Genomic DNA, 27878 nt, shown 5'->3' on the forward strand with positions numbered 1-27878 from the left:
GGGACCCGTTTAACTTGCTTCACGTGGAAACGGCGCTCTCCCCGACGTGGGCAGCCCGTCCACGTGGCCGACCCACCTTCCCCCACAACTTCAGGGTCCGGCCACCCAGCCAGGCCCTGTCCACCCAGCCAGGCCCTCTGTGGTTGGAGCCAGCCCGGCTGACAGCAGAGGCCAGTGGCCAGCCGCTCCCCGCAAATGGGCCGAGACAGAGCCGCCCGGCGCCGGTCCTTGGCTGTGAGCGCCCCAGCAGCCAGGAAAGTTTTGTGCTGACTCCGCGGGTGGAGTGCCGGCTGGCATCGCGCTCAGGAGGGAATCATTAGCGGGAGCGAGGGCCCCAAGGCCTGTGGCAGCTAATCACCTGCCTCCCGCAGCACCAGCGCAGACGCAGCCTTCCTCAGGGCAGCCCTCTCACCGCCCCAGGAGCAGGCAGGCGGCGAGGGGCCAGCAGAGCACGCCTTCGCCAGCCAACCTCCCAAATAAAATTTAAAAAAAAAATCCCCCCCCCTCCCAAGTATTCAAATACTTCTCGCTGACTTCCCCGAGTGTTATTGGTGTAAAGGTTGGAGCTCAGGCAGCTTAGCTGTTCTGCGGAATGACCTTTAGTTTTAATATTAATATATTATCGTAAAGTCGGTGCGAATCGTGGATGCAATCTCGGTATTCATAGGAAATGCCACGCGCCCGGAGGAGCCGGGGCTACTGCTCTCCCCCTCCGTCGGGGCGGCCGCAGGCGGGGGAAATTAATATGCGTCACCCCGCTCTCGCCTTTATTTACTCAGAGAGGGTGGCCGGCAACTCTATCAAGAGCAACATTATCAAGAGCTTTCCCGCAGCCTCTCTATCCTACGCGCCGCGGTGTCGGCGGGACACTTGTCAGTGTCAATCAAACCGCAATAATACGCAGATGATTTGCTCATTTGGTTTAATGAAATCTTCCTGCTTATTTGCGCTGCCTCCATTACACCACATAATTGCCGCGCGGCGGCGGGAGGCAGCCGGTTGCCTGGGGGATGAGAGGAGACGACGGGTATATGAAGGGCCGGCTTCTCTCCCTCTGTCTCTCCCCAGTCACTCATATTCCGAAAATTAATATTGCATTTGAATCCAGCCCCGCCGTTCCCGTGCAGGCTAACATTGTTATTACTTATTATTTGGATGTGAAGTCATTTATTTTTAGTTTTATGTCCAAGCTGTCAGGCTAAATTTCATTGTGAACTGCCACGTGCAATTTCTAACTGCCATTTAGAACTCGATTCAAACCCTGAATTATGGAGTGAGCTTCTTCAAAGGCCGGCCTGATGGGAGGGCGGGGGGGCGGGGGGGGGGCAGAGTCTCGGTTCCCCCACAGATCAAAGGGGCCCGGTGATTGCTGTGGGGAGGGAAGCCGCAGCCTTCGCGCCTCACCATCACCCTGACCGTGGCCGGACAGGCAGGTGGGCGAGCGGACAGGCCCCGCGGCCGGCCCGGCCCTGAGTGCGCTGCCCTGGGAGGGGTGTGGGGGCCGAGGGCGCTGGGGCAGGCCCGCAGGGAAGGTGTCCTGGGTGCCTCAGGGCTGCTGCTGGGCCTCGGGAGGCAGGGACCGCTGGGGGACGGGCAGGGGGGCGGGCAGGTGGAGCCACGGTTAACGTCCAAGTGGATGGTGGTGTGCTCTGGTCTCGCCACAGAGGAGCGTGTGTGGGGGGCAGACAGGCACTGGCGGTTCCGTCCTGCGGGCAGCGGTGCACAGGGAGCATGTCCCCGACACTGACGCCCATGTGCCCGCTGAGGCTGGGCCTGGGGAGGAAGAGAGGTGCTGAGACGGGGCTGGGAGGTGCGCTCTGGGAGCACCGGTCCAGCCTGCAGGGGGCAGAAAGGAGGCTCTACCAGGAGGCCATGGGCAAGTGGTGCTGGGATGGAGGGGCAGCGCCAACCCACCGGGCCCTGGGGCCACAGCGCCGTCCCCAGGTTTCCAGGCCCCTCGAGGACCAGTGTCCAGGAGCCGGCTCAGGCCAGCCCCGGGGGAGCCCGGCACCCCGGCAGCGGCACTTTGCGGCCAAGCCCAGGACCCCGCGTGCTCCCCACACGCTTGGAAAGACCTGGGAGAGCAGCGCCCCCATCTGTCCCTGCGAAGCTGTGTCCCAGACAGGCCGGGCCCAGGGGCCGCTGAAGGGGAGAAGAGGGGAGCGTTGGCATCCCCCCTCCTCTTAGTTGACCCCTGACCCCGAGGACTGACGCACACACTGTGTCTTGGGTGCCGACTTGAGTTGATGAGACGGTGCGTTCGGAGGGCGGGGCGGGCGGGGTGCTGTGTGAGCCAGAGGGGCTGTCCCTGTCCGGACAGGGCGCTGGGACCCCTCTGTCCCCGTCCCTCCCTGCCTCTGCCACGGCAGAAAGGCTGTTCTTTCACAGATCCCAGGGCTGAGCTGGGCGCGGGGGGGTGTCCTGTCACTTAAGGAGAGTCCTGTCCCCGCCTCCCCTCCCCACCGCAGCTACTTTCTCACTGAGTCGCACACCTGGTGACGCCCAGGCAAGCAGCCTGGTAAGCAGAAGGCAGGTTACACCCTTCAAAGCGCCTCTGAGAGCCCTGTGTGAGGACCACATACCCCCGGGGGGGCAGCGCTGACGGGAGCCAACCGGGCAGCGAGTCACTCCTCCAGCCGCCCCTTCAGAGCAGCCCGGTGCCGGGCGCTGTCCTAGGTGCTGGGGACCCGCCATGGAGAAGACAGACCAGCATCCTGCCTCCCGGGGGCGGACAGCCGGGGAGGGACACTGAGGACATACAAGATACGAGTAAGACACGCGGCCGGTTAGAGGGAGCCACGGGAGCGAGGGGAGAGCCGTGGCCATGAGGCCGCAGGACAGGGAGGGCCGGGGGGGAGGTGGGTCTCGCCGGAAGGACACGCGGAGACTTTGGGTTTGACTCAGAGGGAAACGTTGGCCTTTTGAACGGAAGAGAGACGTGGCCGAGTTAGACTTTAACAGGATTGTGCCGCGGGGGTTGCAGGGCAAAGGGCGGGAGAGCGAGGGGAGGTTTAAGGGAGTCAGGTGAGCAGGGCCGGCGGGCACCTGGGAGCCGCCTGGGTGCGGAGAGGCGGCTGGACTGGGGACATGGGTGAAGCAGGGCCCAGGCCTGCTGACCGGCGAGAGGAGGGAGACGCTCAGGGTCTGACCATCCACGGCAGGGGCCCACGGAGGGCCCGGGGTTCGAGGCGACCGCGTCCCCGTGGGGATGGTGAGTGAGCAGTGGGGGCAGGAGCCTGGACTCCGGGGAGAGGCCCAGGCTGCAGGCTTGGGGCGGGAGCCATCGGCGTGGAGACTGGACGAGGCGCCCGAGCGAGAGGAGGCCCGCGGGCTGAGGGCAGGGACGGGGAGAAGGCAGCGCGGGGACAGCAGCGCAGGCGGCCAGGGGGGATGTGTGTCCCTGGGGGTCAGGCGTCCCTGAGGAGGGCGGATGGGAAGGCCGCTGACGTGGTCACGGAGGGACATGCGGCATCTCTGTCTCAGCCGCTCTCGTCCGGATCCGCAGCTACTTTCTCACGCAACCTTCTCGCAGGGCTGGGCTGGGCTCGGGAAACCGGAGGGTGAAGATCTGAACGTGCCCGGCCGGTGTGGCTCAGTGGTTGAGCATGGACCCGGGGACCAGGGGGTCGAGTTTGATTCCCCATCAGGGCATGTGCCCGGGTGTCAGGCTCAATCCGGGGGCGGGGATGCAGAAATGGGGGGAAGGCCCTCCGCTGCCTCCTCCCTCTGCTCCTGCAGATTCAGCGGCTGGGACGCGGCTCCTGCAAACATGGGTCACCTCTGCGCCCCGAATGCCGAGGGAGGTGGGGTGGGCGCAGGCCCGTCCCCTTGCATTTCCAGGCGGGTCCGTGTCTAATAAGGGCGGGTGAGGAGCGAAGCAATTCCACGCCTCGCCATCCTCACCCTCAAGTCCTGAAGCGGCGCTGGTCTCTGTGGGTCCGGATGAGGCACTTCTCCCGGGAAGGGGCGCCTCTGCCCGCGGCTTCTGGCGGCGGCCTCGAACCCCGGTCCAGGAGGAGCTCAGGCCCTTCCTGGGCTTGCGGCCTCCACCCGCCTGGCCCCCGACAGACCCTGCCCTCTGCCCAAAGCTGCTCTGGGTTACTTCCCAGAAAGTGTTTGACAGGCGGGTTCCCTGCTACTCCCTCCTCTTCAGGCAAAGGGGGTGAGGCTGGGGGTGAGACTGGGGGGGAGGCTGGGGTGATCTGTGAAAGGAGGGATGGTCTCTGGGCCTCGCTGTCCCCGCTCCCCCGCACCCCCTCATCCCCTCGACCTCTTCCCCGCTGACCACCCGCAGCCACAAGGCGCACAGGGCACACACCCACTCAGACCCACCACCCTCCATGCACTGCCCGCCCCGCCCCCCCTTCACATCACACGCCCCCTCCCTCCACACGCCCCCCCATCCCCCATGCTCTGGCCAGAGGACCGCGGGCAGGGTCTGCAGTCCAGAAAGGCGCTGATTCGTTTATTGGGGCTGGAGGGGTACAGAGTGTGGGGGGCGAATCACATGGCAGTGGGGGTTGGGGGGGGGGGTCGTGCTGGGCGCTGATTGGTCAGAGGTGGGGAATAAATCATTTCTTCAGGTCTTGAGGGCAACTCCAAGCTCCCTGGCCGGAACCAGGTCTAGAACCAGGTCCAGAACCGGTGTGGGGGACGGGTGGCCAAGGGCGCATTTGGCCTGCAGGCTCCGGAGCTGAAACAGTTCAGATAAGATGTTATCTCAGCTGGGGTCAGCCTTGTGACCTTAGTCCCAGCCCGCAGGCTGGTCCGGGGTCAGGGTGAGACAGGTCAGGTCAGGTTGGGGGGAGGGGGGGAGGATGGTCTTAGCCCTGCGGTTACATCCGGTTGGAGCATGGGGGCCTGGCCCGTCCTGCGCAGAGTGGCGGCCCTGCCTGGGGGTTCCTTGGCGTGTAGTTTGCAAAGGGGGGACCGTCACGCTGTCCCACGGCGTCCAGCCAGACGCATGGCCGAGGGGCTGCGCCTGTTTGGTGTGTGAATCCGCCTCCTGTGCGGCCTCTTCGCACCCGCAGCCCGGCCAAGCCTGGGTTGCGGGCTCGATCCCCAGTAGGGGGTGTGCTGGGCATGCAGGAGGCAGTCAATCAATGATTCTCTCTCATCATTGATATTTCTATCTGTCTCTTCCTCTCCTTCTTCTCTGAAATAAAATATATATTTTTAAAAAGAGTGCACAGTCCAGTGTTCTCAGAGAAAAGGGACATTTCTGCTTCGCCGCCTGCATTCTCCCCACTGCCCGCCAGAGGGCGCTCGGCCACCCGCCAGGAGGAGGAGCTGCCACTCCCCTGGAGCTGTTCGACCACCCGGCGCCCTCCCGCCCGCAGCCTCCCCGGGCTGGGATCGGGGTGGGGGGTCCCGAGAAATCACTGGAAAGGGAAGGGCCAGATAAACGGTGTCGGAGAAACTGCTGCCGTTACTGGGGAAATCCACTCATTTGAACCCGTGAGGATACCCGTAAGGTCTCTGCGGTCACATTCCCGACAGGGTCCCCGCGCACCTGCCCGCAACACTCCTCCAAGTGACCGAGCCTTTCTTTTCTGTCCGCCGCACGTTAGGAATGTTTGGCGCTTTGTCACATCGGAAGGAGAAAAGGTGAACGTTCTTGCACTTGACATTGCACCCGTGCGCGGGCCCTGGCGCAGGTGGATGGAGCAGGTGCACGGTGCACCGCGCAAGCACCCGCCGCCTCCCGCACGCTCGTTTGCTGCAGCCGCCGCCGCCCGCCCCCTAGTGTCTCCGAACCGCTGGCGGGTGGGCACCCAGCGGGCGGGCCAGGAGAGCAAGTGGGCTGGACAGTCATCCACAGTAAGTCTGCCTTTAAGGGGTGGGGGTGAGGGGGTAGACTAGCCGCGTCCCACCCTGAACACTCGCACGTCCCTGGTATTTACAGTCGCAGGCGTGGAACTCACTGCCGCCAGCAGAGGGCGCGTTTGTGTCCGATGTGGACGCACCATCACCAGGAGGCAGTTCTGCATATAAGCTCCTCACCCATGCCCCCCCCCTCCCACCCCCAGGTCCTCAGGCCCCACAGTTTAGAGAGATGCAGGGTGGGGAATCAAGCTAGACAGCATCCTGGCCTGTTCAGATAGTCCTGGGGAAGGGTGGGGGAGGGATGTTCTAGAAGCAGTGGATTAAAGAGACACCAAACGCAGCAGTGGGTCTTGCTTGGATCCTGGCTTAGAAGGAGAATGAGGACTGTAAACGCCTTTTATGATGTGTGACCATGAGGACGGTTCGAACAGGTGTGGCCCGCAGCAGCGGGGCTGGGAAGGTAGATTTCTCCAGGGTGCCGGTGGCTGGTTCCCAGACGGCCCCTGCCCTTAGGAGATGCACGCTGGGGTGATGGGCGTGAAGGTCATGATGACTGCAAGTTAGTTAAATGATTCGAGAGGAAAACATTAGGAAAAGGAACGATGGTAACGCCATTGGGCATTGCTGAGGCCGGGTGGTGGGTGTGAGGATGGATGGTCCTTGTGCTGTACTTTCCCGTGGGACTGAACGTCCATGAGGACGAGTTGGGGTAAGGGACAGTGACCTGTCCTCTCAGAGGGCAGACTCTCAAGGTCGCTGAGGCGCCCTGTCTTTCACAATCACCGTTTGCCTAGTGCAGTGGTCGGCAAACTCATTAGTTAGGTCTCTGATCTAAGGGTGATGGGGAACCATTGGAGGGTTGGACTCCTCAACAAAAACTGAGGCTCTGTCAGCGATGAAGGAGAGGTCAGTGGTGTGGGTACACCAGCCACGGCACTGACAGAACCACCCCAAACCGCTAGTTCCCGCTCCCACCCTCCCATCAGCAGTGTGGTTCACTGTCTCTTATCTCCGTGAATGGCCTTGCCATTCATCCAGGAGCTCAAGTCAAAAATCTAGGTGCCTTCCATGATACCGCCCCTCGCGTTTCATCCCCGAGTCCCCGTAGCTCATCCACGGCCAAGTCCTGTCCACTCCGCCTCTCAACTGTCTCTGAAGGCATTCACTTCTCCCCCGCCTCCGTCAAACTCGCCTCTTGCTGAGCGATTGCCATGGTTTCCTAAACTCGAGCCTACTCTCGCGGGCCTCCATACGCTCTGTCCTCCGTACAGTGGCCGTTCCCAGATACAGATCTGATGCCAGTCCTTCGCCTAAAGTCCAGGGACCTGGGTACATTGATCAGCCCGAGCCAGTCCTGGCAGATTCACTCCGCGTGCCCTTGCCTGATTGTGGGCAGAGACCCAGTGACTCATCTCTGGCCACTGCTTCTAGAAAAGGTCCTCTTGCTCTTCTTTGAGAGACCATGGGGAGAAAAAGATCTTGTGTTGCTGGACGCCGCCCCATCTGGGCGTGCCTGGAAGGGCAGCAGCCATCTTGCTACCCGCCCGGAAATGCCATTCCCGGGAATGCAAGGAAAGCAGTGCCCGGAGCTGGGGGTGCCATGCTGTGGCCCGCCCTACCGGCGGGGGAACCCCCTCGCCATGTAAGACAGTGTACGTTGGGTTTCCTGGTGTGCACAGGCCTAGCAGGGGTCCTCAAACTTTTTAAACAGGGGTCTCAAACTTGTTAAACAGGGGCCAGTTCACTGTCCCTCAGACCGTTGGAGGGCTGGACTATAGTTTAAAAAAAAAAAAACTATGAACAAATTCCTATGCACACTGCACATATCTTATTTTGAAGTAAAAAAACAAAACGGGAACAAATACAATATTTGTATTTGCATGTGGCCCGCGGGCCATAGTTTGAGGACCCCTGGCCTAAGGATTCTAACTGATATGTGTCTGAGGCATCAGGGCCAAGTGGGCAGTTGGATACACTCAACTGAGGCCCAGTGGCGAGTTCTGAGCTGGAGAAATATATGTGAGCCCTGGGTGTAGCTTGGGGTAGGGATGAGATTGCCAGGAAGAGAGTAGAGAGTGAGATCGGAGAAAAAATGTGGGAGAGGATGATGAGCTGCAAGCCAGAGAGGTGCCCAGGGAGACCACCTGCGGCCAGAAAGGGCATCCTGCTTGCCTGTTGACACCGACTGAGACACATACTAAGGGCATGACAGCATTCCGAGTGCATTCACACTGGACAAAAGGAAGCGGTTAGGAGTCAGCGGGGGGGAGGAAGTTGGACTTCAGGACCTACCCTGGGGATTAACATTAGGAGACTCTGGCCGCCTGCCATTCAACCAGAGGCCCTTTTACCAGCATTTCAAAGGCGACCACAGTTGAACAATAACCCAGTTAGAGAATATTTCTCCTCTTTGGAGTGAGGCAGAGAGACGGGGCGAGCATCCCAAGAGAAGGCACTGGGGTGAGCAAAGGCTCCGAGGTGTGAAAGCCAATGGCAACAGTCACAGAAGTGGTCTGGGGACCAGCGTGGGAAATGAGATGGGAATGAGCCGAGTGTAGACTGTATTGAGTCAGCAATGACTTCTTATTCAACGGAAAGCTTTTGAGCAGCGCTAGAGTTGGTCAAGGTGTTCCAGACCAAAGGGAAGGCTTGGGAGGTGAAAATAAAAATGAAGGATCAGAGGACCAGAAGCTACAGGGACTCGGGAGAGATTCTCAAACTTCAGCACCAGAATCACAGAGGAACTTGTGACAAATGTAAATTCCTGCTACTTGTCCCCCCATATTTTCGGAACCATATGGTACCAGCTCAGCGCCAACAGAAATCCCCAATTTGGGAGGTGGTGGTGAAGGAAACAGTTCATTTGTGAGGCGGCCCTGGGAGGGAGGCAGCCCCAGGGGTCTGTGCAGGCTGGAATGTGGACCATGCCCTTGCCCAGAGGGGAGCTGACTTATACAGATAGAAATCCCCGCCCCTGGTCCCTGATTGGCCTGCTCTTATGCAAATGAAGACTCCAAATCCTTGCAATATGATTGGCCCAAAAACCACTGTCCTGATTGGTCAGAATGAGTCACTTTGATTAATTAGTGGAGCTGTGCAGTGGATTCGACAGGGAAAGTATCGGTCTTATTGGTTGAAATAGGATTCCAGGCATTCCTTTATAAGGCCTGGCTCGGATGCAGGAACACAGGGTTCTGTGCAGGCGTCTCCCAGGGGTGCCGTTTGCGGAGGGCCCCGTTGGGGAATGGCTGCTCTGCTCTGCTTTTCCATTGAGCCCAGCGAGCCAGCAGGAGCCTTCTAGGGGGTACCTTCTTTCTCGGGATCCACACGTTCATTTTCCAAAGCCCCTCGCAGGCTACCCTCAAGGGACGTTTGGTTGGCATGTCAGTGCCCATTAGCTTCCTCCTCTCTGGCATGGAAAGCGGCGTCCCTCTGTATTACATAAGGCTCCCTCCAGGTGTCCCGTTCTCCCCCCCCCCTCACCCCGACCCTCGCTTCCCGGCCCACGTGGCGGTCACGGCTGGCTGGCCCACCAGGGGCAGGTGAGGCCGGGTGGACAGACTGGCGAGCGTCCACGGCCGCCCACCCTCTCCCCCCGCCCCCCAGGCTCTCGAGGTTACGCATAAACAGGGGGGCGGGTCTCTATGGTGACTGGCTGACGCCGGGCCCAATTGTGGACAGGCGCCCCCTCCATCTCCCTGGCCTACACTTCCGGGACGTGACCAGTCAGTCCTTCACGGTGCCAGGAGGCGCCCGGCCCCAAGCGGAGTAGATTTGATTGGCAGAACGGAGTGGAGCCCCCCCTTGATCCGCCCCCCCCACGCTCCCGGAAGAACGTAATTGACAGACAGGTCTGTGAGCCAGTGAGTGCCGGGGACTGGGCGGAAGCTTTGGGGGCGCGAGGCAGGGCGGAGCCGGTCGCGGAGAATAGGGCGGGGCAGGGCGGGCGGAGCGGGCAGGGGCGGCTGGTGCCGCGACCAGAGATGCTGTCGGGACGTGAGGGTGCTTAGCGGCGGGGAGCCCTGCTCTGAGGGCCGCGAGGTGAGGCGCCGCCAGGCCGACCGGTGGCCATGAGGGGGTTTGCGTCGTCCTTCACCCGCTGCCAGCGTCCCCGGCGGGCGGTCTGCCCGCTGGGCAGGGAGCTCCGGGCTCCCCAGCGATGGGGCGGGGCCGGGCACCTGCCCATGTTGGCCGGCACCTGCTGCAAGGGTCCCTGGGTCTGTCCCGGAGCGGGGAGCGGGGAGCGGGGAGCGGGGAGCGGGGAGCGGGGAGCGGTGCCAGGCGCCCGGCCGGCTGGGAGAAGGTAGACACCGGCTTAGCTCGCCCCATCCAGGTGCCGCCCTGCCTGCCCTGTTCCCGGCCGCGGCCCTCGGCCCTCAGCCCTCCTTGGGGTGGGGCGGGGCGGGGCGGGGTGCGCCCAGCCTCCGAGACCCTCAGCCTGGCACGGGCTCGCGGCCGGCCGGGCGCCCGGAGAGGTAGCCGTGAGGCCGGCCCGCGTCGCATCAGCCGAGACAGGTTTGTCCGGATTCCCCGCGCCAGGCGGAGGTTTCCGCCCTGTGCCCGTGCCCGTCTCGCCTGCCCCCAGCGAGCCGCCCGACCAGGCTGCTCCCTCTTCTCCCGGGCCCTGCTCCGCGTCCCTAACGTGGAACGTGAGGCTGTTGGCGGCGATGTGCTAACGGGAGCCCGTGCGGGACCCATCGCCCTGTCCGCTTCACCGGGACGGGCCGAGACCCCCCTCCTTAGCCTGATGCAAAGACGTGCCAGGCGGTGTCCTAACCGCCAGGGCGGACCTTATGTCCCATCTGTCGCCCCTGCTGGAGAGGTTGTAGTCGGGGAGACCAGACACTCCATAACCGGTGTCTGAGTCCCGAAAAGGGGCTACGCTTCTCAGGCGCTGTTGCTGCTGCTGGAGGCACGGGCAGTGGGCAGTGGGCAGTGGGCAGTGTGCCTTCCTAGGAGGGTGGACTCTTCCAGGCAGAGGCACTGGGGCTACACCGGAGGGGACCTTGTGGGGTTGACCCACCCCGTGAATTTCCAGGGCTGTGAACAATGTCCCAGAGGGACGGTCCCTCTTCCGTCAGGTCTGTCCTAGACCACACTGGGGTGCTGCTAGTGCCCCCACATTTTTTTTTTTTTATCTCCCAACGATTTTCACCTTAGTCATCTTTAAAGGCAGGTTTGCAGTTCTTGGCAATAAGTTGGTATTTACTGGCTACAAGTCAACAGGTTGGTGGAACAGCCAGCATCCTCATTCCTGTGACTTAATTACCGGGTGGCACGGTGTCGTGGAAAGCAGACCTCATTAATTGGCACCTCTGTGGGTGTCGCAGGCGTGCAGAGAACACACTTTTGCTGAATAGGGACATCTGGGACCTGGGTCTCTAATGATCTGCTTCTCTGGAGCTTAGTAAGACGTTGCTCAGTCAAATGCTGACCCTCTCGACCTGCAGCCGTCTGCTGGGGGCAACAGTTCAGAGAAGGGGCTCAGTCTCCCCGGGCCCCGCCCCAGCGGACGGTGCCATCTGAGCTCGGCTTGCTGGTCTCCTAGGCCTCCCCCTTTGTGTTCTTAGTCAGCGACCCCTGACTGTTACCGTACAGCTTCGGGGAAAGCCTTTGCTCTCCTCTCTGCACCTGCACCCTTGGGCGCAGGGCCTGCCGTCTCCGTACTTGAAGCAGCTGACAAAGGTTATTTCTTGGGAATGGTCCTGACAAGACCCCGGTCGCCCTCTCTGTCCCACACGCTCGCCCTCTTCTGTTTTTTCTTATTTCTTTGGCTGCTACTTTCGCTAGAGAGAATCATTTTGTGCTTAAGACAACTCACTGGGGACACGCTTAAATCGGCCCCTTTGGGCCTTTAATTTCCCACAACCCCAAGCACAGTGCGAGACTTGGAGTCATGCGGGTACGGTGCATTCTGAAGCTGGCCTTCCCAGTCCAATGCCTATGCGCACGCTAGCAGCGACTGTCACAGCCCGGAGCTTCTGCGTTTCTGGCACCAAAGCTGAGCTGTGTCACTGAGTATTCTGAATCCCGGCCCAGCACTGGCACCCAGATTCCTGTAGGTATTTAAAGGGGGGAAGACATTGGAGTCAAAAGACCGAGGGGTTACTGAAGGAAACTATTTCTGAAGGCGTTTTTCCCCTGGGTTTTTGTAGCTGCGTGTTATATAATGTGTGTTGTATTTCTATGGAGAGTGGCACATTGAGTTCTTATTTCAGAAGTCTTAACTTCTGGTGTTGGCTATTTCCCCTCTCATTTGCAGGTAACGTGACTTTGGGGACGGAAGTTGGATGACGCAGGCGGCTGCACCTCTCTGTGTGGAGCGCACGTTATGAACCCTTTCTGGAGCATGTCTGCAAGCTCTGGACGCAAAGTAGGTACAGCTGATATATGCGGTGAGGAAACCGTTTGCATAAGAACAGAGGCCAAAAGAATTCATACTCGGGTTGCCCTGTAATCTTAACAAGATCATCTGGTTTTTCTAGTTCAGGCTTTACTTTTGAGAACCAATTATTTTGTGGATTAAAGTTAGTTTCTGAGACGGAGGTCGCATCTCCAATAGAAATGAAGCGGGTAGCACTGAGTAGGACTGTTTGGGTAGGCGATGCTGACATGTGATGACTGTCACACATCCCTGCGGTTGCACATCTCCCTGAACCTCGAGATGCTGTGGGTAGGAAAGCCTTGGGAGAGGCCAGCCCAGTGTGGTCAAGTCCAGCTCGAGGCCACTGGTTTAATTTTTCTAAATAAAATGTCTATTTTTAGTGGCAAAAAAATAATACATTTTAGGAAAGCCGAACGTACGCAAAGACAAAACACACATAATGCATAATCCCACCGCTCTGAGGGCACCACTGCTCATGTTTTTTCTAGGCACATGACATACATTTAAGGCAGTAATTAAACGGCCAGGCGGTGGTTTCTCTCGACTCCCCTAGGCCTCTCTCTACTGTGGACGATGGTTTATGCGGGGGAGAGTCCAACTGTGGCAACGTATGCATTAGGGACAGGATCACAGTCGGGCCCATGGCAAGTGAGAGAACAGCTTCCTTCCTGTTCCTAACCCGAGCGCTAATGTCAGGCAGTGGCTCACTTCACTCATCGCTGGTTTCTGAGCTGCTGAGCACCTGACCTGCAGCATCGAGCTGCTCAGGGACGGTGCTGGTCTTGCAGAGTTGTCTAACTGTTTAGTAACCCCCGGCCCTCTTTTGGGAGCCCCCAGGAAAAATCATTTCTTTCTTTGTTTCACTTAAATCTCGTGAATATTGGCTTCCTGGTCTCTATAGGACGCAGCCAACAGGAGTTTTCTAATGTGTTGGTCTTGCTTCAGCTCTGTTCTACTCTGGATAAGGGCCCTGCACAAAGGCCTTTCGAGTCATCTCGGCCCTGGTGCCAGGATGTCCTTGCAAAAGAGCAATTCCAGCTTTTAGGTCAGCGACTGAGTCCAGCACACACACTCCTGTGGTTTAGGAATCATCCTAACAGATGCTCTCCCCACTTCGTCCTGAATAGCGATCTGACGGTGAAGAGAAGACAGTGACGGGGGACGGGAAGACCAGCCCTCCACGCACGGCTCCAAAGAAGCAGCTGCCTTCTATTCCCAAGAACGCTTTGCCCATCACGAAGCCCACGTCTCCTGCCCCAGCAGCACAGTCAACCAATGGCACGCACGCTTCCTACGGCCCCTTCTACCTGGAGTACTCCCTCCTTGCAGAATTGTAAGTTCTTATAGCCGTTTGGTTACGTTTTGAATGATTCTGGAAGGTAAAGAGTGAAATGTACTCTGAGGGACTGGGCTCACTTGGTGGCCATTTAATCTCGGAGCTCACTCACACCTCTGCAGTGTCAGCCTTGATATTTACAGAGGGAGGCTATGGCAGGCAGTATGGCCTTTCTAACCAAGGCCTAAGGACTGTCATATGTTCTCGCAAATGTAATGGCTCTCATTCAGATCTTGGGTAAATAGGATCTGAAGGCAAATGTGTGCTTTGATTTCCACGCGTGTTTGGAGAGCATGAAGGGGGAGAAAGGAAGCTTTAGTGAGGACGGATAGTGGTTCAGGGACTTAATTTTGTCTTCCTTCCCAGGAAGTGAGGCATTCACCTCCTGAGAGGTCATGGAGGATGGGACAGTGGGAGGGTGGCCATCTAGCCTTCCCCGGGGCAGGCCCCGCTGGAGGCTTTGTGCTGTGTTCTGGGGGTCACCTTGTGAGAGGCCCCCCGGAACACGAGGAGGCGGTCCCAGTAGGCGGAGGTGGGAAGCCAGGCCCTGGGAGGCAGTAATGAAGGAACTGGAACTGGTCAGTTCAGAGAAGGCCTGTCACTAGAAAGGGGATTTGACTTCTCCTGTGTGACCTCCCAAAGCTGAAGGAGGCGACACCAGGACATCATAAAGGTGTGGGCTCTGCGCAGGAAGGGGCTGACTGGTCGCAGAAACCAAGGTTGGACTGCGGTTGCATGTGCGCAGGCGCGAGGAGGTGATGACGCAGCGCCCGCCTACCACGGGGCTCCCAGTGACTGAGAGCAGGTGGCACTTGATTAAATAATCTGTCCCAAGGGCGAAAGTGTGGAGAATTCTTAGTTTCAATTATTTAGCAATTCCTTAGCACACAGCACTTGATACCAACTGAGCTGTCTGTGTCCTAGCCTAGTGTCGCAGGCGTGCGCTGTGTGCTGATAACTAGGTTGAACAAGTGCCGTAGTAAAGCAAAACCCTGAGTCTCTAAGCCCAGTGTGTAAGACACTGAGTTATAAATCAGTGGCATACCTGGAAAAAAGACAATAAAATTCCTTTGTACATGCAGTTATTTTAAAGGCACCCCCGAGCCCTCCGTCCCAGCGCCAATGTTGTAAGGGCAGAGGGGCTGAGCCGCTGTCTGAGGGCCGAGTGTGATGTGGTGGCAGGGGCCCCGCAGGCTGTGTAAGGGGCCTTGTGCCGGAGGCTGGGCAGTGCGCTGGACAGGCTTCCATTGTGGCACTGGGCCTTCTGTCTGCGCAGAACACACAACGGCCCTCTGGCAGACTACTGCGGGAGCTGCATCTGTCAGCCACGCCGCTGTGGGCGCGCTCAGTGTTGGTGACTTAAAAGGAGTGACTGCTTTCAAGTTAGGCAAATAGGTAATAAAAACTATCAACGAAGGTCCACTGTGCTACTTCACACTTAGAGCTCACAGCCAGACTTGTTTGGGCTCATAGCTCATTTTGGGGCTCATGGCTCCGTTGCAGGGAACAGCCCGGCATGGCTGGGGTGGGACGAGGTCCCAAAGAGCCCGAGCAGCCTGTGTCTGCCCTGTCTGCGCACCCACCACTTCCCACCCTGGGCCCAGAGGGTGTGTCTGCGCTGCGGGGTCAGTTGAGAGCAGAAGCACACCGCGGACAAACCTACAGATGGCCTTCTGCCCAGGGACGGGGTCACACTGAAGGCATCACCTCCGTGAGGGCACTTGCATGGGACTTTCTTCTTAATTTCCTAGCGCTGGGTTTAGTGGCTTTTGGATGTGTGTGGGTGAGCTCTGCTGTGCAGTCACAGAAGCAGCACCGTGACCAGTCCTCTCATCTACCTCCAGTTCAGTTTCTGGGATGATGTTTGGGGGAGGTGGGTTTTTGGGAGGAAAACTTGATTCTTAGTGTGTCCCTGTGTTTGGCTTGAATTTCTTAATCTGGGCTCTTTGTGGTGAAGCCAGTAGAGGGCAGCCGCCGGGGCCAGGTGCGGGGCTGGGATGACTGGGCCTGTCGGGTTAGGGCCTCAGCTGCCCCTTGAGGGACTGTTTCTCCCAGAACAGGACCGTGGGTGGCTGGTCGGTCACTGACCTCCGTCCGGCCCTGCTCTGCTCTGTTGCAGCACCTTGCTGGTGAAGCAGAAGCTGCCGGGAGTCTATGTCCAGCCGTCTTACCGCTCAGCGCTAGGTAAGCACATTCTCTACAGCGGCAGCACGTTTGGTGCCTCTGACACTAGGCCTTAACCGCGCTTGCTTCTCCTGCAGTGTGGTTTGGCGTGATCTTCATTCGGCACGGACTGTACCAAGATGGAGTATTTAAGTTCACAGTGTACATCCCTGATAACTACCCGGACGGCGACTGCCCAGTAAGTGGGAGCTACAGCCTGGCTCCGTGCACTGGCCAGTGAGGAGGCCCACAGGGCGCTGAAGGTGTCTGGGTTCCTTTCCTGACCAGCCACTTTGCTGATGGTTCCTAAGATGTCTGTCTGCTCCTCGGGCTCTGGGGGGAGGGCCTGTGCCTCGCTGTGTCCTTTGCCCCGTCAGCCTCCACCTGGAGCTGCGCCTGTGCTCTCGCAGCCACGCCGAGGCTGACTCTGCACTCGGGGTCGTGGTGCTGGGTAGAGCACCCCCACCCCCCTGCAAAACTTCATGGCGCAGGACAGTGGGGAGAGTAGTTAAGTGCAGCTCCTGGCATGACTGCCTTGTCCGGACACTCTTCCTCCCACCGTCTGTGGGCCCACTGCCTCCATGGCTCCCCCTGAAAGCTCCGTCTCTCTCCCCATACAGCGCTTGGTATTTGATATCCCCGTCTTCCACCCGCTAGTTGACCCCTCCTCAGGTGAACTGGATGTGAAGAGAGCATTTGCCAAGTGGAGGTGAGTGACTACGTGTTTCCTTTAGTGACAGAGTCAGTGGGACGCCTAAGTCACGTGCCTGTCTCCCGTAGGCGGAACCACAACCACATCTGGCAGGTGCTGATGTACGCGAGGAGAGTGTTCTACAAGATCGACACGGCGAGCCCGCTGCACCCCGAGGCTGCGGTCCTGTAGGTCACTGCTTTACTTCAGCTAGCTCTGAAAATGCAGCCGAGGAGAGCGCGTGGGTAACTTTCTGACTTACACTTTTAACACAGGTATGAGAAAGATGTTCATCTGTTTAAAAGTAAAGTGGTTGACAGTGTGAAGCTGTGCACGGCCCGCCTGTTTGACCAGCCTAAAATAGAAGACCCCTATGCCATTAGGTAAGTGGTTCCTACCTAGACAGACCGCACCTTGCAGTCCTGTGCTCCCATGGTCCAGGGGCACTTAAACTAAAATGGGGAGTGAAAGGGAAGCTGTATCACCTGTTAGCCGACAACCCTGATTACTTGTAACAGATTTCAGACACCCCTTCGGCTCCTTAAACAAAAGGCTTTTTCCATCGACAGGCACGTTGTGCCAGTGGTGAGCTATTTAGTGACTCTGGGTTCCTGAGGACCCTGTGATGTGCTGTTTCAAGTGTCAGTGTCAGCAGGAGCCCCTCTGAAACAGCCACAGCCCATCTACGTTCAGATGTGGAGAGGGCAGGAAGCTGCATAGGGGAGAGTGACTAGAGTGGGACAGTGGGTGCTGGAGCTCTGTGACACTTGACCTTGGGGCCGAGTGGCGGGAGAACAAACCTGAAGGATGGGTGGTTTAGCGCTCCGCACACTGGTGCTGGGGAGGCAGCGTAGTGCAGTGGGTAAAGGCTTGGGCTCTGCAGACGGAGTGGTTGGCTTTGTGACTGGAACAATTACTTGCTTTTCCGGTGCCTCAATAACAGTACCTCAGGGGTTGTTTCGAGGCTTAAATGAGCTAACCCGGGGAAAGTACTCTGCAAAGCATGGTTATCATGTGAGAAAATAATTTAGATGACGCCTAAAACTTACACGTCGACAACTGATTAAAGACTTTTCTTTAAATCCTTATTAAGTTTTGTTATGGCAACTGGCTTAAGTACTAAAAAACATGTTCCGCAGATTTAGTAAGCCAAGCAGTTTTTAAACCTTTTTCTCTTCCTTAAGCTTTTCTCCATGGAACCCTTCTATACACGACGAAGCCAGAGAGAAGATGCTGACTCAGAAGGTGAGTAGCTGGCCGTCTCTGAGATGGCTACTTGCTGACCCCTTTCTAAGCTCATTCTGCACAGACACCTGTGGGGAGGCGGGTTTGCACAGTGCTGACATTTCATCGGTCGCTTTCTGGTGTCTGTTTTGATTGTGCCTAGAAGAAGCCTGAAGAACAGCACAATAAAAGTGTTCACGTGGCCGGCCTGTCCTGGGTAAAGCCTGGCTCCGTACAGCCCTTCAGTAAAGAAGAGAAAACAGGAACCACCTAGGAGTGGGACTGCGGTGACTGGTGCACCAGGCACTTTCCTGCTGACGCAGACCGAGGCCAGGCTGACGGCCAGGACTGCTGCGAGTAAACTGTGCAAACGAGGACTGGCGTCAGTGATGTCCATATGCGCTAGGTTCTAACAGCAAGTTCTGGAAACCTCTCTCTAAGTAACGCGTTATTACTTCTGTCAGAAGTGTCTTTAGGGTGGTTATCTAGTTCAGTACTCCAGATTATTGGGGACCTTGAGGCTTAAGTATTTTTCTGAATATAATGCTAAAGGTAAGTGGCATTCATTTGGAACTACTAGAGTAGACAGAGTTTAGCCCTACGGAATTATTTTTAAATGGGTGTCTCAGTTGTACATACGTTAGGAAGTGGAGAGGAAAGGTGTAGAGAAAGCAGGTTCTTTAGCATACTAGCACTTTCAGCAGGAGACCACCTGACTCTCAGTCTTCAGCCCACTGTCTTACTGATTTACGAATCGCTACCAGGTGCATGTTAGGGGAGTGAGGAGGCCAGAACACTGGTTCATAGTTTTTGTTTTTTTTAAAAGCAAATTACTTACTGTATTTTTATGGCAGGAGGGAGAAAAAGTGTTAGAACAGTTTCTAATGAAGTCAAATATTTAAGTGATGAATGACTAATGTGTTTTGTAGAGACAAAATAAACCAATAAATGATGGTTCTTTGTCATTTATGCAGGAAACTAAATACCCTTTTCTCAGTATAACTGAACAAAGATTAATTTATAAATGCTTTATTGAAAAATACACTTATTTTCATATAAAATTACAGTAGCAGTAAGTATCTGGAGAGGTTTTATAAATATTTTTGCAGAACACTATTCTAACTGAACAGTGTAATTAAAGTTCCATATTTCTTTCAGAGCAATATGAAGTTACCTAGTAACTTTGTTTATACTGATTCAATTTACAATTGAATTTTCTCCCTAATATTATTCAGTCAACTTAAAAACTGCTGGAACAATACTGATTAATAAAGTTATATATAGATACTTCAATAGCTGTTAAATAACCTTTTCTAATTTGTATGACTGGTACTATGTACTCAATGAAAACCTAAACTCTTTTTTTAAACTGCCAGGAACATACCAAAAGATAGTTTAAAATGTATCACCTTAGTAGACACACGTCTTTTGGAAAACTACCTCCTAAAGGAAGAGGCCATAATTTTTCATATTAATTTCCTTAATCCAACTTGATTTAAAAATCTTCACTTAGCCAGCCGATCCCTATTAATAGGGGGGGAGAGGGGAACCTGGGAAATTTAAAATACGTGCCCCAAAGGTGGCTACTGGGGCTTTAACAGTTCTAAAAACGTACAAAAGCATCAAAGAGGACGCTGAGTGTTTAGCCTAGCAGTTTTGTACTTAATAAAAGTTCACATTGTAGAAAGTGCCATCACAATATACAGCAAAACCTAGATTACGAAATCATGCTTTTTACAGCCCAAAAGTGCCACTTCTTACACAACTCACGCACACCACACACCGAACACGCAAGCACCTGCCACGCTGCACCACACCTACGGGAGGGGGGGATACACACAGGGACCGGGAGACGTGGGCCGGGCCCTCTCCCTTGTTAAGTTTCAAAAATGCAAAATTCGCACAGCCCTACCAAGTGTTTTAGGACAGAATACCTAGTTTTTGTGTTGCTTTTCAGGAGCGCCAGAGCAGGCCACAAACAGGTAGGAATGGACTGAAACAGCCCTCTGCTGGAGGGTCAGCAGAGACCGCACACGTTTCAGCATGCTTTGTTCTCTACAATACCTGTAAAAGCTTTGCCAAAGAGTTAACAAATCCCAGACTGGTTTCTAAGCAGCCTTGACGGCAAGCACTGAGTGGTAGGAAAAAGGCAGATGGGATGAGTAAAAATAAGGATATTGGAAAGAGTAAGGAAAAGAGCCCCATAATCTAGCATGCATTAAATGATGCTGTTAAACAGTTTGTGAAAAGAGTTTCAATACAACAGACTAACCTCAGTGGGAACCTCGGTCATTAGCTACATCTTGGAGACGGCGTATTAAGGCAGTATGATTTTCTGGGCAAATTCTTTTGGCAGGCGATTCACTTCCATCTTCCAAAAGAATCCCTCTCTTTTTGGTTGGAGTTTCTCCTGTCCGTATCATACTGTTAATTTCTCTTAGTCTCTAGAGCGAGGGAAAAACAGATATAAAAACTTGAAAACCCGAATACACACAATGCGTTGTTAAGGCAAAGAACCTCAAATGAGTTAAGTGGTTTACCTTGAGGAGTTTGAACATCTCCATGGAAAAAAGAACTACTGAGCTACCCAGCCTCCCCATGTCAACCTCTCTGCTGGCTGAGCCAATGACTGGGCGGAGAAGGCGGGCTTAATAAGCTCCGCAGATGGAGTGGACGGACACTTTTCCAAAATGCAAGAGCTGACACATTTGTGATTTCTTTCTACGGTAGTTATAGATCATGACATTGTTGATAACTTAATCAATTCAATACATCCCCATTCTCCTTTTTAAAAAAATAGCATGATTTTGCAATGTATTGTGCCGATTTTTTTTTTTTTTTTAAGTCTAGCAGCCATTTTCAACAGGAATTTCACAAGAGAAGTAAGCCTTAATTCCCTAAAGCATACTTTGTAAGTAACTTATTGGTATGATCTGGAATGTCATAGTTACTTGTTCTCCTTGGAAGACGGAGAACAGTTGGGCAAATTCTCTGCGAGGAACGCCTCCTGAGGAAACACTGCCTGGTGCTGGAGACCAGATCGGTTCTCAGCGCCTTCAGCGAGCAGTTCCTCCAAAGCCCCAAAGTCAGTGTACCCCACTCTTTTCTGGTCGTGTTTGGTTAAAGGGTTTTTTCATGTGCTGCCTCCTTGCCCTTGTTTCCTATTGGAAAGCACATGAGCATATATGTTCACATGCACTTCCTAGAGGAAACGGACTTAGACCTTCCGTGTCTGTGTGGATCACCCGCACTGCATGCAATACTCCCCAGTATGTGGCGTGGTTTAATCCCTCCCAGCTGTTCGGTGCTGTAAGCAGTGCTACCATGCTGATTGTTCAACAGGCTGCACCTGCCCTGACCAGTGTCACTCATGACCAGTCATCTTATTGATATCACTTTGTAATATTCGTCCTTGATCTCAGTTATCACCTAGTAAGTCATGATGACAAATATTTCTCCAACCAACAGTCTAATACTGCTTTCATTTATTGGAGAAACTCCCAATTCTGTGCTACAGTTTTTTCTGGCACCTTCCAGTTGGTGATCATGGACAAGCAGGATTGAAAGTCACAACTCCTGGGAAGTGTACAGTTCTACACGTTTAACAAATACACAGTCATGTAATCACCACGGTAAAGATAGAAAACAGTTCTTCACTCCAGGAAATTCCCTCGTAGTCCCAGCTACCCCACCCAAGGCAGTCACTGATGTTCTGTCCCTACAGTGTCCTAGACATGGAATCAAGACAGGAAGTGGCCTGATGAATGAGTGACTTCCACTTAAGCATTAATGCCCTTGAGGTTCATTTTCGTTGCTAAGCGTATCAGGGCTTTTTATTGCAAAGGAGTACTCTGCTGAGTCTACTACCCAGGTCTGTTTACCCATTAACCAGCTGGAGGACACTGGGGTTGTGTTCTACTGTCTGGCAAACAGGAATAAAGTCATAAGCGTTCATGAGCATGTTTTGCATGAACCTAAGTTTTCATTCCACATGGGTAAATCCCTAGGAGTGAGGATTACTGGTTATACGGTAAAGGTATGTTTAACTCTATTTTCCAGGTATAACGTCTCTGCTATACCATTCTGTGTTCTGACCAGCAATTTAAGTTCCAATCGCTCTACATCACTGCCAGCGTTTGTTGTCATTAAGATTTTAGTCATTTTCATAGGCAGATAATAGGTGAAGTGTGTTAAAATCTTTTGCCCATTTTTAAATCTGGTTTTCCTTTTGAGTTTTGATAATCCTTTACATACTGTAGGTACAAATCCTTTATCAGCTATGAGATCTGTAAAATTTTCTTCCTGTCTGTGGCTTGTCTATCTTAATTTTGATCATCTAATGTGTCAGTCTTCTATAGATTGTGCTATTGATGCTGTATCTAAACCCATGTTCACGAAGATTTGCTTCTATGGTTTAACTTTTAAGTTTCATAGTTTAGGTCTGTGGTTCATTTTGAATTAATTTTTTGTATATGGCACAGTGTCTGGGTGCAACTTTACTATTTTTGAACATAGGTATCCAGTTGTTTCAGCACCAACTATTGAAAAGGCTATCCTTTCTCCACTGAATTGCTTTTGCATCTTTGTTGAAAATTAGTTGGCCTTTTACACGGTGGGGCAAAAGAGGTTTACAATTGGTCATATGGAAAATAATACAATAAATAATAAGCATAAACTGCATACTTACAACTGTAAACCTACACTTGCCCCACCTGAATGTGTGGTCTGTTTCTGGATTCTGTTCTATTGATCTGTTACTCTCCTTTCACCAGTACCACACACCGTCTTGATTACTGTGGCTTTAAAGTAAGTCTTGGAATCAGACAGCGTGTGTGTTTCATTTTTCCAAAATTGTTTTAATTATTCTAGTTCCTTTGCATTTTCATGTAAGTTTTGGAACCAGTTTAACTTACATAAATAATTCTGCCAGAATTTTGACAGGAATTGGGGTTGAATTTGTAGGTCAAGTGGGAGAAAACAGATCTTGATGTTTCCAGTTCCTGGACATGATATATCTCTCTTCATTTTCTCAATCTTGAACTTCTCTCACCAAGATTCTGTAGTTTTCAGGATACGAATCTTGCACATCTTTTATCAGACTTGACTGTAAGTGTTAAGTTTTTAATGCTGTGTATAGTGTTTAAAATTCTTTTACTTTACTTACTCGTTGCTGGTATATAGAAATACGTATATTTGATTTTTGTATGTTAATTATGGAACTTTCCTAATCTTTAGTTCCAGTAACTTTTTGTAGATTATGATTTTTCCGTGTAGAAAACTATGCTGTGAATGGAGACAGTTTTCTTCCTTTTCCATCATGTACGTCTTCTCTATCTCGCCTTATTGTGTCTGACAGGACCTACAGTTACAATGCTGAATAGGAATGGTAAGAGCAGAGATCCTTGCCTTCTTCCTGATCTTAGAGGGAAGGCATCCAGTCTTTTACCATTAAGTATGAGGTTAGCGATAGATTTTAAATATATATATCTTCTTTATCAGGTTGAGGAAGTCCCCTGAGAGTTTTATCATGAATGAATGTTGTGTAGGGCTATTAAAACTACTTCCTTTTTACTGTTTTAGAAGTTTGTCTTTCAGGGAGTAAGTTCATTTCATCTGTATTATCACATTTATTGGCACAAAGTTGTTTTTTTATCGTTCCTACTTAGTCTATACAGAGATGTATCTTTTTTATCTTCTCAAAAAAAACCAAAACCTTTAACTTTTAATGGCTTTTATTTTTTCTTCTTTCAGTTGTTTATTTCATTGATTCCTGCTCTTTCTCAAGTTGCTTAGTCACTAACTTGAGACCTTTTTTCTTCCTATAGAGTTATTTAGAACTATAGTTTTTCCTCTTAGCACTGTTTTTGCTGCATTTCACAAATTTAGATATGTTGATTCAGAAATACACAATTTAGTTTCCAAAAATTTGGGGATTTTCCAGAGAAAATACATTATCTGAATCCTTTACAATTTATTGACACTTGTTTTGTGATCCAGAATGTGTTCTATCTTGGTAAATGTCCCATGTGTACTTGATGCCACTGGAATGTTCTGTAAACACCAGTTAGTCAACAACATGAACGAATCCTGAATATCCTTACTGATTTTCTCTACTTGTTCTTTTTTTTCTATTTAGGATTGTATGTCCTTATCATTAGGAAATGACCTTCTTAGCACTGGTAATATTTTTTTGCTCTTCAGATATTAATATAGCAATCCAAGCTTTCTTTTGATAAGCGTCAATAAAGTATAACTTTTTCTATCCTTTTACTTTTTTAAAAACACAGCTTTATAGGGATATAACTCACATACCATATAATTCATCTATATGAAGTGTACAAACCCAGGGCTTTTAGTATGTCTCTGGAGTTGTGCAATCATCGCTCTTTCGTCAGCTCAGAAACTCTGTGCCTTCCACTTCCCCAGCAGTCAGCACTCACTCATCTACTTGTGCTTCAGTGAGTCTGCCCTCTGGACATTCCCTACAAAGGGATCACGCATGTGTATCCTCTTGGGACTGGCTTCTTCCCTGAGCTGGATGTGTTCAAGGTCCACCAATGTTGTAGCCTGTGTCAGTACTTTTTTATTGGAGTAATATTCCATCATATGGATCTACATTTTATTTATTAGTTAATGGGAGTCTGGGGTTATAATCCTTTAAACTAGCTGTGTCTTTAAAGTGTGTTACACATAAGCAGTAAATAGTTGGGTCTTGCTCTTTCACCCAGTGTTACAATTCTGCCTTTTAATTGGTATTCTTAGACCATTTACATTTAATTGCTATTTTTCCATACGTCCTTCCATTTTTTAGCCCTTCTTTTGAAATGAGTATTCTGATTCTTTTTTCCCCCATTTAACTCTTAAATTCCAACTGGATTAATATGGTTATAGTTATAAGAGGAAAATCTAATAGAGGAAATGTCAGAGTCATTTCATCCACCTCCAATTGTTTTTTTTAGGGGCTGTTGCCATTTTTGTTCACAGTACATAATTGTACTGTGATTATTGGCGTTAGATTAAACCTATGAAATGGTTTGAGGAAATTATAAATCTTTTTCATATTTGGTCTTCCTATTAAGAAACATTAGTATAATTCCAATTTTTTAAAACTGCAAATTCAAGTTAAATAATTTGATACATTTATTCCAAGCTATGTGATACTTTGCTCCTATTTATAGAAGTTTTTCCATTATATTTTCGAACATTTTTTTTACTTATTTTCCTAACTTTCTATTTTTAAGGATTTCAATCTTACAGAAAAGTTGGAAGAATAGTACACTGAGTACCCATTATCGATTAACACTTACCTCATTTGTCCTCTCTATAATTTTTTATAGTTGAACCATTTGGAAGTAAGTTACTGACACTGGAACAGGGCCTCTCTGACTACCTCAAGCATATTCTCCTACATAATCCAGTACCACCATCAAAACCAAAGAAATTTAACAGAACCTTTAAAGGTAAATATCAACATAAAGTCCACATCAAGTTTTCCACAAGAATGTGCTTTACAGCCCACTTTTCCTATGTAGGACCTACTGCGTGTGGTTGTCAGGCCTGTTTAGCTTCCTTCACTCTATAACGGGGCCCTCCCCCACCTGCCATTTCTCACCATATTTGCATTTGTGAGCGTGCAATCTATGAACACAATGTCCCATCAGGCCTTTGGGACCAGCCGCACTCCTCACCGCAGCATGACTCCCGGTGGCTGCTGCTTCCGGAGCCCCTTTCCTTGCACACTCGGCAGCGTGCTGACTTGCACCACCAGGCCTGCGGCTCACAAATCCAGGCTAAGTGACCAGCACCGCATGTGCAGAATGTCCATTCCCCCCAGGCCAAGACAAAGAACAGGGGACAGAGACACTGCCTGTCGCACAAACAGGTACTTGGTCATCAGTTTAGAGAAACCAATTTTCTTTCCCTAAAAAAATTTGGAATTTAAAAATTTTACAGATGGAATAAAAACCACAAAATCCCAGATTTACAGTAGAATGTTAAAAATGCACAAACAGGAAAAGGAAAGAATGAAAATAAATCCAAGTCCCTTAACTTGATTTCCAACTCTGATTCTCCCCCCGAAACCACTGGTTTTCGCTCCACTGGAACCTAACTGGTCACTTTTCCCTGGAAGCTCCCATCCACTGTTCCTAGGCTCCTAAGCATGTTGTGGGTGGGAAAAGCTGAGAGGGGCCAGGCTCACCTTGGAAGGACTGTTGCTGAAGTAGTAGAAAATCTTTTCTCGAGGAGAAAGCACGATTTCGTGTTTATGCGGGGAAATGTAGACGGGATGGTTCTGAGACAGCTGCACGCGGCGCGGGGAGCCTGCTCTTACAAATGGGTAGGGAGACAGCGGAGGGGCCTCCGTCTGTGAAAAAAAGAGCATTTCTCAGCTAAGCACAGTTTCTAACCAGGTCTTTTTGAAAGTGGTTATTTTTGTTATAAGAGTGAAAAGATAATAAACCATTAGCTTTATGAATGACACCAACTAATAAACCTAAAGAAAAGCATACAAACAGCAACCATGTAAGGGCTTGCTTGTGCCAGTCCCTGTTTTAAGCACTTTTAGTGCATTGTGTCGTTCAATCCCACACCGACCTTGTCAGCTGGGGACCCGCATGCCCATTTCTTAGAGGAGGAAACGAGAAGCCCGGGGAAAGCTAACTAACTAGCACGGCTGCCACAGCTGCTGAGTTCCGGGCGCCGGGAGCCCATGCATTCTCTGTACTGCTGTCCTCTGTAGGGAATCCAGGTACCTTCTCTTCTTGTTTAATGCAACACAAAACTATAAACTGTATGAATCACACTTTTCTGTTAGACTCCCTCCCTCTTACTTAAACAAGAGAATTATTAATGAAGCCAGTTTACCTATGGAACTGCTCACACACAAGTGATTCCTCATCCCTCAAAAGGGAAAACAAAGTACGAAATAATCCCTGTCAAACCTACCACGTTGGCCTGTGAGTACTTCAGGGCAAATGTTTTCATCTGTTTGACGTAGACGCTGTTGTAGAACTGGATGAGGTCTCCCCTCTCCTCCTCCTCCAGGTCACTGTTGGCGCCGGTGAGGCGGGTGGGTGTAGGAGGGGCGCTGCTGGGCTGCGGGACAGGCAAGGTGCTGCTGGACCTCATGACAGGACTGGAGTCTCTACTGGCTGTGGCAGGTAGAGCAAGGGGTGAAACAGAGAGACTGCCTTTATCCTACTGCATTTGCTTTTTAAAAACAAACAGCTACCTGCTCTACTTGTATAATGGCAGCAAGTGGGCATTAATTCTTTTACCAGGGAGCAAAGCACAGGCAGGTAAGATATTAAGTACTAACATCCCCCCCAGGCCATAAATGTAGGGCACAAGGAGACGGTATCACTGGTAAGTTTCACCAAGTCTCCAGAACCTGCCCCTGCAGTAAGTGGTGCAAACAACTAGGGAGGGCATTTCCACAGCACGGTTTCAGCTGGCATGCCAGACTTCCCTGAAACGCAGGCCAGCAAATTCCTGCCTGAGTCCCCTGGAGAAAAATGTTTTGCATGATGTGCCTCAAAACTATGGTATAAAGGACAAACAACGTTGCCACTAAATTTAGAATCATTTCTTCTTTCAACAAATCCTTTCCCAATAATATAGTTTATTCATAGTTTCCTTAGAAGTAATTTCATTTAGGAATCTTCAATCTTCTAGGCCTAAAGTTAATTTTATTTTGTACGTGTTCACAAAGATCCCACTTACTTCTGTCTTTGTTTAGTTCTGTTGGAGAATTCTGATGGCTTCTGCTTTCACTGCTGCCAGAATTTCTTCTTTTCCTTCTCCCTTTTAGCAAAACACTTCTATACACCTTTAGGGAGACCATGAGAAGGGGACAGAAATGACGATTTATGGTAACAGCCTAGATCACATGGCCTTGACATGTGATTTAATTCTCACAACAATCCTGTGAAACAATAGTTCTCCTCCTCAGGGGAAGTTAATCAATGCAGCCAAGGTCATATGTCTGTTATGTAACAGATCCAGAGGGACACCAGGGCCTGCTGCTTGAAATTCCAAGTACAGCCTACAATGTGACAGAGCAGGAATAGGACCCAACCATAAAGCCAAGTCATTCTAAGCCAACCACAGATGTCACACACGCCTGCCCCTTTAAGGGAGATGAATAATATTAAAGGTAAAATGAGTCTTGAATCTTCATTAGATGTTGTCTTGGTTAAATGTACCGTATTTCCTAAATCAGACTGAAAGGTGGCACAGAAACCAAACAACCT

At 51.9% G+C, this 27878-nt stretch overlaps 2 protein-coding genes and 1 non-coding gene across 8 annotated transcripts in view; 2 read left to right on the plus strand and 1 right to left on the minus strand.

Annotated features, from left to right (window-relative positions):
* Positions 1 to 4450: 4450 nt before the first annotated feature.
* Positions 4451 to 27878, minus strand: part of RBL2 (RB transcriptional corepressor like 2) — a 50887-nt gene continuing 27459 nt past the window's right edge. Inside the window, exons 19-23 of one of the 5 annotated variants that reach the window (XM_070398987.1) lie at positions 27349 to 27454; positions 26572 to 26777; positions 25826 to 25990; positions 19898 to 20069; positions 4451 to 4693 (exon numbers count right to left, since the gene is read on the minus strand). In XM_070398987.1, the coding sequence (XP_070255088.1) occupies positions 19899 to 20069; positions 25826 to 25990; positions 26572 to 26777; positions 27349 to 27454 (648 nt within the window). In that variant the 3' untranslated portion in view covers positions 4451 to 4693; position 19898. The other 4 variants (XM_070398992.1, XM_070398988.1, XM_070398989.1 and 1 more) reach the window with 4 other exon arrangements.
* On the plus strand, positions 9769 to 18579 carry AKTIP (AKT interacting protein). Of its 2 annotated transcripts, none has more exons than XM_070398993.1 (10): positions 9769 to 9867; positions 12089 to 12199; positions 13339 to 13544; positions 15667 to 15731; positions 15809 to 15909; positions 16331 to 16419; positions 16491 to 16589; positions 16677 to 16784; positions 17586 to 17646; positions 17789 to 18579. In XM_070398993.1, the coding sequence occupies exons 2-10, from the start codon at positions 12158 to 12160 to the stop codon at positions 17897 to 17899; spliced, it is 882 nt and encodes a 293-aa protein (XP_070255094.1). In that variant the 5' UTR covers positions 9769 to 9867; positions 12089 to 12157; the 3' UTR covers positions 17900 to 18579. The 2 variants fall into 2 exon arrangements, with proteins under 2 accessions (XP_070255094.1, XP_070255095.1); XM_070398994.1 differs by having other exon boundaries at positions 17792 to 18579.
* On the plus strand, positions 14436 to 14594 carry LOC138997520 (small Cajal body-specific RNA 1). Its single transcript, XR_011468977.1, has one exon. It is a non-coding gene; the product is annotated as a small Cajal body-specific RNA 1 (non-coding RNA).

The sequence above is a fragment of the Myotis yumanensis genome, unplaced genomic scaffold (assembly GCF_028538775.1).
Source record: "Myotis yumanensis isolate MYYU_CA2020_CCGP unplaced genomic scaffold, mMyoYum1.0.hap1 SCAF_18, whole genome shotgun sequence".
In the NCBI taxonomy this organism is placed as follows: domain Eukaryota; kingdom Metazoa; phylum Chordata; class Mammalia; order Chiroptera; family Vespertilionidae; genus Myotis; species Myotis yumanensis.